The following is a 10,322-nucleotide window of genomic DNA, read 5'->3' on the forward strand; positions in this document are numbered from 1 at the left end:
AAGCTCTGTGTAAACACTACAAACCCAATTCCAAAAAAAAAAAGCTGATACAATGTGAAACACAAATAAAAACAGAAAGCATTGATTTATAAATCTACCTGTATTTGAAAGAAAACAGTAAAAAGATTAGATATTTAAAGTTTTACTTGTTGTTTTTGTAAACAAATGCTCATTTTGATTGATAAAGCATTCCAAAAAAGTTGAGACTGGAGCAAAAAAAAAGGCTAAAAACATTGTTAAATGTTCAGAGAACATGCTTAAAAGAGGTAATCTCATCATGCTTGGGTGTGAAAGAAGCATCCAGGAAGGCCTAGTCCTTTATGAGCAAGGATGGATCGAGGCTGAACACTTGGCCAAAAAAATGCATCAGCAAATAGTCCAAGAGTTTAAGAACAAGGATTTTAGATGTGTCACCCTCTATGGTGTAAAGATTCAGGGAATCTAGAGAAATCTCTGTACATAACTCAAAAGGCTGAAAGGCGTTCATGCTTTTGTGCTGAACATCACCACATTGGCTTGGGAATACTTTGACAAACGACTGTCAATGAACACCATCCGCTGCATTCACACATGCAAGTTATGACTGTACCCAGTGGAAGTCATGCCAACAACATCCGGAACGCTGCCACCTTCTCTGGGCTCAAGCTCATCTGAAATGGACTGATGGAAACGTGATTTGACCTGACAAATCAACCTTTCAGACTGGGTATGGAAATAATGGATGTTGTGTTCTCTGGGTCAAAGGACCATCCAGATTGTTACCAGCATAAAGTTCAAAAGCCAGGGTCTGTCATGGTATGCGGGGTATTACGGGGTAAAATGCCTGTGTGTGAAAGAACTATTAACACTGAAAGATATATACACATTTTGGAGCAACATATGCTGCCTTTTAGATGCCGTCTTTTTCAGGGATGTACATGCTTATTTCAATAAGACAAAACCAAGAAACATTCTACATGTGTTACAACAGCACGGCTGCATAATTAGAGAGTGAGGGTGCTGGACTGACCTGCCTGGACTGGTCTTCCTACTGAAAATGTATGGTGCTTTAAGAAGTTGAAAAAACGACAGTGAAGACCCATTAAGTTACCCAACTGAAGACTTGTATAACTGAAGAACAGCAAAACTGGATCAATGTGTGTGACAGGTCTGCAGTCTCTCTCTTCATGCCATTCATTCACTTGCTGAGCAGCTTGACCTCTAAACAGAACTTGGTTAGGTCAGAGTTCACACTGGTGACAGGTCAGCACAATGCTTTGAGATCAAAGCTTTCAGTGGAGTGCTTTGTTAAGACAGCAGAAAATGAAGGAACTTAATTTCTGTTAAAAGATTGGATTAAGTCTGCAATCAGTATGATCTGAGGATTGATTCTATTATTTTTGGTGTTTTGGATCATTATCATTATCATGTCTTCATTACAATGATATCGTAAAAGTGTGCAATATGCAAATGAGCCTTTGACCAATCACAAACATTTGCTGTGAGCATCCCGACATGACGAGTTTGTTTATTTGAACTTAAGTTGTGTCTGCCGTCAATCCAAAGGGCAAAGATAAAAAGGCAGAGTTGAAAAATTCAGGAAACAGGATCGGTACACGAGTAGAACAGTACAAGAAATGACGCTCAGTAGCTCACAATACCTCACAAAGTGCTAAGCTAAAAGCCCAGTCTTACACTGATCAGGCATAACATTATGACCACCTCCTTGTTTCTACACTCATTGTCCATTTTATCAGCTCCACTTACTATATAGGTGCACTTTGTAGTTCTACAGTTACAGACTGTAGTCCATCTGTTTCTCTGTGTACTTTGTTAGCCCCCTTTTACCCTGTTCTTCAGTGGTCAGGACCCCCATGGACCACCACAGAGCAGGTACTCTGTGTGAGATTAAAATCTGCTTATGGTAATAAAATAAGAGAGGAATAAAAAAATGACAGACAGTCTCTACTCGAGTCTCCGGGGTACGACCATGAGTTGAATCCTGAGTGTTTGGGGTGTGAGTCTGAGTCAAATCTCGAGTCTCTGGTGTTCAAGTCACATCTTCTCCTTGTTCTTCAGCCTACCTCTCAGTCCTACCTCTGTTCTTCAAGGGGAGAGGTGCAGCCTTCAAGCCCAGCTTAAAGCAGAAGCTGCCCAGAACTCAGGTTCTCAGAGTTTTCTTAGTAGGTAGAGGATAAATGTGGGCCAAAATCCATTAAATGTTGGAGGCAGACTATGAGAAACCCAAAAGTGAAATCTGAACTTAACTCTGACAAATAGGCTGCGTGAGAAATGATGTCCGACCCCAACCAAACTCCCTGTGAACAGTCAGATCTGGTTGGGTTTGGATAAACATTTTAAACTATAGTCCGAATCCTGCTCACTCGTTCTCTCAGGCTGACAGATTTGTGATAGTGGCTGCCCTCGAGTGTGTGATGTCATGTTTGGCCTTGGGCTCTTGTGCCATGCCAGCTTTTTCCAGCCTTATGCAAAAGGCCACACACCTCCCTCTTTCCCTTTGTCTCTCTGTCTGTCTGTCCCTCTGTCTTCCTTTCTGCCTCCCTGTTAGATGTCAGCTCTCTAGTTTATGTTCGGCATGTCTTCCAATTCTTAAAATGGTTTCAAGAAGGCTGAAGGCCAGAGATTTGCGGCTTTGTTTTGGGAGTCTATTCTGAGAAACATCAAGACCAAAAGCATGTGCGACTGCACACAAGCATATTCCCAAAGCTCTAGTGCTGTCCTGGATCACACAGCAGCAATTACACAGTAAAGGAATGAGGTTTTTCTCCCAAGACAGAACAAAAGATCAAACAAAGATCAAGCCTTTTTGTGTGATGTCAGCAGAAAGCAGCACTCTAAATAAATACAGTGTACACACATAAAAGAAAGCTCCAGCAGCATCTACACGTTACCTATTACTGACATTTGCAGAAGGGGAAAACTGCTAATGAGAGCTAAGTACATACAGAGAGTTCCATTTAACTTTAGGAATACTTCAAACATGGAGCTCAGAGATGTTCACGAGTCGCTTTAAGTCGAGTCCAAGTCAAGTCTCAAATTTCTGGGGTGTGAGTCCAAGTCGAGTCTTTGAGGTGAGTCCAATTCGAGTCTCATCTCTCTGAGGTGAGAGTCCAATTTGAGTCTCAAGTCTCTGAGGTGTGACTGAGTTTCTCAAGTTTCTGGGGTGAGAGTCCAAGTAAAATCTCAAGTCTCTGAGGTACAAATCCGAGTCAAATCTTGAGTCTCAGGGGTGCAATTCTAAGTCAGATCTTGAGTCTCATATATTTTCATCTTGCGATTAATGGCATAAGCTGTTCATAAATACTCAACTACTGCTTTATAAGTACATAATTCAATACTTATTCATGCGCTATAAAGTCCTTATGCAGGTAGCCTTCAAATAAAGTTTTACCATTCAAGTTAACTGGAGAGTAAGCAGAACTCAAAAAGTAAAAAGCAACCCGGAGAGTCTGAGTCTTTCAGGAGTAAAGATGAGGAGGGATTCATCACTCTGTGAAAGACTGCACAATCAAATAGTGCAACAATTCAAGAATAACGTTTCTCAACATAACATTGCAAAGAACTTTTGCTTTTCATCATCTACAGTACATAATAGCATTAAACAATTCAGAGAATCTGGAGAAATCTCTGTATGCAAGGGACAAAGCCAAAAAAACAATATTGGCTGAGGGATCTTTGAGCCCTCAGGCAGCACTGCATTAAAAACAGACATAATTCTGCAGAGGAAATCACTGCATGGGCTCAAAAACACTTCTGAAAACCACTGTCTGTGAAAACAGTTTGTCGCTGCATCCATAAATGCAAGTTAAAACTCTGAAGTGAAAAGAAGAAACCTGATATAAACAGGATCCAGAAACGCTGCCACCTTCTCTGGGCCTGAGCTCATTTAAAATGGATTGAGGGGAAGTGGAAAAGTGTTCTGTGGTCCGACGAATCAACATTTCAAATTCTTTTTGGAAATCATGGACACTGTGTCCTCCAGGCTAAAGACCTCCCAGCTTGTTATTAGCACACAGTTCAAAAGCCAGTATTCATGATGGTATAGGGGCGCATTAGCGCACATGGCATGGGTGATGTGCTCATCTGTGAAGGCACCATTAATGCTGAACAATATATACAGGTTTTTTGCTAACATATGCTGCCATCCAGACGACGTCTTTTTCAGGGAAGGCCTTGATTATTTCAGCAAGACAATGACAAACCACATTCTGCATTTATTACAACACAATGGCTCCATATTAAAAGAGTCTTGGTGCTAAACTGACCTGCCTGCAGTCCAGACCTGTCACCACTGAAGAAATTTGGTGCATTATGAATGAAAAATACAATAAAGCAAACTGTTGAGCAGCCGAAATCCTGTATCAAGCAAGAACGGGAAACATTTTAACAGAATGTTGTTAAAAGAAGAGGTGATGAAACACAGTGGTAAACAGGCCCCCGTCCCAACTTTTTTGGAACATGTTGTTGGCATCATAGTCAAAATGGTCATATATTTTTCAAAAAATAATAAAAATTTCTCAGTTTCAACATTTGATATGTTGTTTATGTACTATTTTCAATTAAATATATGTTTTACATGATTTGCATATCATTGCATTCGTTTTTTATTTACATTTTGAACATGTCCCTTTTTTGGAAATGGGGTTGTAAATATAACTCATATATAAACCTATTTAGGCTTGAACGTGCTAAGTAACTTAATTTTTTGCGGCAACAAGTTTGCATGATGTAAAGTCAACTAATTTAAGTTTACAGTGTAGATGCACACGTGCAGATCCCATCCAGGGTGTCGACTCTGCCCACTGTTTACATTTTTTATGTTGAATATTTGACTTCACTGACTGGTTTAGCTGCAAAGCTGAGTTTGAGCTGAATCAGAGGACGTAAATCACTTGATAATAGTGTAACACGTCACCCAGTTACTGTTTAAAATGTAAAGATACGTCATGTGGCCAGTTTAAAGCTTAGATCTTAAAGAGTTAATCCACAGTTAATACTGTAAGCAGAACAAGAATCTTTTCATTGCTGTACTTCCTCTTTCACACCACTGTATGAAGCAAATACAGAAGGTCATTAATTTAATGGGGAGACATTCGAGACCAACAGCACACACACTGCACGCCTGTTCAAACGGACACACAGACTGAGGCAGCCTGGGATACGACAGAAACGCAGCCTGGGAAACATGCACATATCTCACATATTTACATTCTTCCTCCCTTCCAGTTCTTTTGAGAGTCAGATGTGAAAAGGCTGGATGAGTCTCTTATGTCAACACAGTGTTGAGCGCTGGACGCCGGCCCTGCCTCTTGACCCTCTCTAGTGTCGGAGGAATGTGGCTGCTTTGGACTGATTTACTGACCAGAGCGCTCCAATGCAGCACGCACTCACTCGCAGGACACAGACACTCATATACATCGTAACAGTCCAGAGAACAAAAAAAAACGATTAAAAAGCTAATGACAGGTAACAACACACTAACTGAGCACCTTCAAACATACATGGTCCATCAGACGTTTGGGGACCCCATGCCTTCTTTTGGAGTGTTCTAATGTTTGATTCTCGCTGTTATTTTCAACTAAGCAAAAATACCAGGTTTAATTACCATAAAACTGGTAATGGGCCATTGCAGGCATATTTGAATAGACTAGGTATTGGCTGCCATTTGTTTATACACCCATCCATATTTCACAGCTGTTAATATATGTTATTGTTTACAGTGCATAGTCACTCAGTTCATTCACTGGATGTAACATGCACCACAGCATTGTCACCTGCATATTTATGCAATTTTACTCTCTTATTTTTGTGTTGCACATTATATCTTTATGGTTATTTTAGAATATTTTATTATGTATCTTTACTTCAATTTATGCATCTGTATAATAACGTACGGCAATACTTCAGCTCTTGTTTCGCTCTTTACTGAACTTTGTGCTGCTGCAGTAGATGATATCCATCCATCCATCATCTTATCCACAACCTGCAGCGATGTTTTGACTGCTTTCAGGATGTCTGCTTTTGTCAAAACATGAACATGTAAAACAAATTACACATACAAAATGAACTCCTGCCACATTTTTCACTCGCGAGTCATAGAAAATGAAACTATGGCTAAAACGTTCTGCTTTACCAGCTCAACCGCTTCCAGTATAAAACCAGCATTTAGCAGCACATTCAAAACCCAGAGGGAGGAGCAGCGTACATCAGAAAAATAAGCCTTCATTTATTCATGATTTAACATTTTATGACACTATAAAATGTTAAATCAATAGTCTACTTGGACTCCCCCCGCAATGAATAATGATGGCCACCAATGTATATTTTGTCCTATTGTATCTATGCAGTCTCCAATTTCAAAAGAGACAATATTTTATAAAGTTCTGGAATAGCTGATATTCTGGGGTAGGGGCATGCCTGAAACCCCTCCCCCTTCCAATCTAACGCCCTATAAATTGCCAACTCTACCTTCACTTTCCTCTGACAAAAATTTCGCAGTCCCCACCACCATCCCATCTCCTCCCTGTTCCTCAGCTCTACCTCTCAGTCTGGGTCATTCTAGCTCCAATCTTTATGGTCATTTCCAAAACCTAAACCTTCACTTTAAGCAGGTCCATGCAGTGCTTCACCCTCCCTCCCATGAGATGCCCCCTAGGATTGTTTCACACCTGTGGAAAACCCCAAATAAACATGATACTGATACTGTTTTCCTCTAAATAAACCTGCACAGGCTTCAATATGGTAACTCGTTTTTGTGCTGTCCCTCATCTCACACACCTGATTCAACTCATGAGCTAATTAAACAAGCTCCTCTTGTGCTGGATCAGGTGTGTAGAGTAGAAAAAACACAAACATGGGTTCACCAGGACACACTTTAGGAACCCCTGTGTTAAGTTTTTGTAAACTGACAAAGGAAACATGCCCATCTGTAATAAAGGCATGTTGAAAAGCTGGGAGCTCCCAACGGCCAGACATGCAAATACACCTGGGCACTTACTATGTAGAACACAAAGTGTTTACAAGACACACGCACTCCTGCTGGAGATACAAGCTGCAGTTTCTACCTACAGCAGAGGCATTTCAGGCATTTAAAGCCACTCAACTAAGTCCATATTAGGAATACGCTCTGATACAGGAACCAAAACAACATCTGCAAACTCAACATTCCTGCTAACCTGAGATTTTCCCCTTAAAGGAGAATTCCACTGATTATTCTTACATTCTGCATAATTCTGTCATTGAGGTGTAAACACAGTCATTCAGAGTGGTTTGGTGTGAAATGGTTCAGATTTCTTTACAGTGGTGGTGATAGGAACCAGGGGTCGCCATGACTACAACACAAATATAAACATTTTGTTTACTATCGAAAACCACCAGTGAACCTACACGAGTCTTCTGAGTGTTTATATGTGATGCTGATGATGGGAACAGTGGAAAATCTGAAATCAGTTTTCTTTGAAAAATGAACTTTCTCTGGCCCTGCATGAACCACTCCACCAAAAATACGTCTGAGACTAAAATCTGTATCTCAAAAATATCATAAAACAATATCGCAGGCTTCAGGCAGAGAATTCATAACCATTTCATGTAGTAACTTTCTGTGAGGGAGCTTTTAGAGGTGGACATCTGGTTCCTATCACCACCACTGTGAACAGTTCTGACTCAGTCAGTTTCTCCAGAACAGAGGATTTCACACCAAAACCACTCTGAATGACTCTGTTTACATCTGAGCCATTTGATTATGCAGGAAATTTGAAGAGTAGGTGTAACGCCCCTTTAACTCCAAGTTCTCCCATATGCCAGCAAACATCATACAGGAACAGATCTAAACCAGCTTCAGCAGCTCAACAGCGGTGTGGTGTTAAACAGGTCACAGCAGGTGGAGCAGAGTAAGAGCAGACTCACCTGAGACATGCTTACACATCCTTCACCAGCGATCTGCAGAGCTCACTGCTGTACACGCCGATAAACACTCAGAGACAGAGAGAGTAAACTGAACACAAACTTCCTACTGCCCTCACTGAGAGTGTCCAACCCAAACACAGAGAGAGAGAGAGAGAGAGAGAGAGAGAGAGAGAGAGAGAGAGAGAGAGAGAACTGAACACAAACTTCCTACTGCCCTCACTGAGAGAGAGAGAGAGAGAGAGAGAGAGAGAGAGAGAGAACACTGAAAAACTTCTTACTGCCCTCACTGAGAGAGAGAGAGAGAGAGAGAGAGAGAGAGAGAGAGAGCCCAACCCCAACACACAGAAAGAAAGAGAGCTAGAGAGAGAGGGAGGGAGAGAGAGGAAAGGATGGAGGGAAGGATGGAGGGATGGAGGGATGGGAGAGCGGGAGAGGGAGGGAGGGAGTGGAGAGGAAGTGGAGAGGGAGGGGGGGATGGGGAGGAAATGGAGAGGGAGGGAGGAAATGGAGAGGGAGGGAGGAATGGAGAGGGAGGGGGGATGGGAGGGAGCGGAGAGAAGAGGGAGGGAGTAGAGATGGAGGGAGGGAGTGGAGAGGGAGGGAGGGAAGGAAGGGAATGGAGAGGGAGAGAGGGAGTGGAGAGGGAGAGAGGGAGTGGAGAGGGAAGGAAGGAGGGAGGGAGTGGAGAGGGAGGGAAGGAGGGATGGGGAGGGAAGGAGGGATGGGGGAGGGATGGGAGGGAGGGAAGGAGGGAGGGAGTGGAGGTGGAGGGATGGGGAGGGAAGGAGGGATAGGGGAGGGAAGGAGGGAGGGAAGATAAGAGAGAGATTCAGAGGTAGAAAGACAAAAAAGAGAGGAGCAGAGAGATTGAGATGGAGGAGATAGAGATTCACGGGGGAGAGGAAGAGGGAGAAGATTGAGAAGAGAAAGAGAGAGAGAAAGAAAAAAGAAGAGAGGGGGAGAAAATGCAAGAAAAAGAAATAAAGCCAGGGGAGAGGGAAAGAGGCAGGGGGAGACTTTTACAACGTTTACATTAAAAACATGCCTTGGACGGTTCTAATATGTCGCCTGATGCCTCAGACACTGTTTTCAATAGTTTAGAGAAGATTTTGGCCTAAAGCTGTTTTAAAACGAATTCATGGTGGAGGAGAAAAACTTATTTATTCAGATTTACCACTAATTTACCATCATCAACACCCAGAAGACTCATTTAGGTTCACTGGTGGTTCTGGATAGTGAATAAAAATGTCTATATTTGTGTTGTAGTCATGGCGACCCCTGGTTCCCATCACCACCACTGTAAAGACATCAGTCTACAAATCAACCATTTCACACCAAACCACTCCGAATGACTTTGTCTACGTCTCAACCACCGAATTATGCAGGAATTTTGAACATTTGGTGGAATCCCCCTTTGAATAGCAGTTAAATGGCTATATTTGTGTTGTAGACATTGAGACCCCAGGTTCTTATAATCTACAGTCTCTACAATCAACCATTTCACACCAAAACATCTAAAAAATTGAATAATGCAGAAATTTCCAAAATTCAGTGGAATTCCCCTTTAAGGCTTGTGTATAGTATCACATCAGTTGCTAAATAATTCCCTGTAATAAACCTAAAGGGTTAATAAATTGGCACGGTCCAGATGTACTTTCACAGACTTCCGTTATCGGTTCCGTCCAAGATGCTCATGTGTTTTACCACTCTAGGTCAGCAGCAGGAAAAAAAAATAAAAAGTCCCGATCCGCCTGGAGAAAACTAAAAGCATCGGCCTGTTCCGGGCAGAACAGAGAGAAGAAACCACAAACAGGAGATGCGATGTGGCTGCAGAGTGGACACTTTTAGGTCAAAGTCAACTCAAAGTCAAACACTGGGTCCAGTTCCCAAGAGAAGCAGAAGCAGTGGGCAGCCTTTCTGGGCCTGTTAGGACAGTAAAGAGATCAAGTACCCAGAGGAGAGCTGAACAAAGTACAGCTCTCTCCCTCGCTCTCTCTCGCAAACTGCCCTTTCCTCCCTCTTTCCCCCTCTCCGACTTTAAAACAAAAGCCCTGGCACATGAGGAGATGTGAAAAGTGGCAGCGAAGAAAAGAAGTGCGCTTGGCAGCCTGGAGCACAGAGGAGGAAAAAAAGGAAAAAGAACGAGGAAGCTCTTGGGCGACTCCAGCCTCGGAGTGGAATGAATGAATCCTAATGCCGACACAATGCAATGAAAGCAGCCCTTGTTTGAGTGACTGTTGTTTGAGTAAAGATGCGAATTAGACATCAAAATTCCCACACAAAAAAAAATAAATAAATAAAAAAAGTTGCTGCTGGCTTTGGCACTCGCAACCACAATCTGCAGAAGAGAGGAAGCGCTGGTGGACCGTCTCTGTTTGGTTTCGGTTCTCGAGGCAATTAGCCTCTCTAATTTGTTT

At 42.2% G+C, this 10,322-nt stretch overlaps 1 protein-coding gene across 1 annotated transcript in view; it reads right to left on the reverse strand.

The window, feature by feature from the left end:
* Nucleotides 1-8,027, reverse strand: part of LOC118812938 — a 93,712-nt gene extending 85,685 nt beyond the window's left edge. Inside the window, exon 1 of the mRNA XM_036578046.1 lies at nt 7,906-8,027. Within this exon, the coding sequence (XP_036433939.1) occupies nt 7,906-7,914 (9 nt within the window). The 5' untranslated portion in view covers nt 7,915-8,027. The remainder of the gene's footprint in view (nt 1-7,905) is intronic.
* Between the last annotated feature and the right edge of the window lie 2,295 nt (nt 8,028-10,322).

Source organism: Colossoma macropomum, unplaced genomic scaffold (assembly GCF_904425465.1).
Source record: "Colossoma macropomum unplaced genomic scaffold, Colossoma_macropomum, whole genome shotgun sequence".
NCBI lineage: Eukaryota > Metazoa > Chordata > Actinopteri > Characiformes > Serrasalmidae > Colossoma > Colossoma macropomum.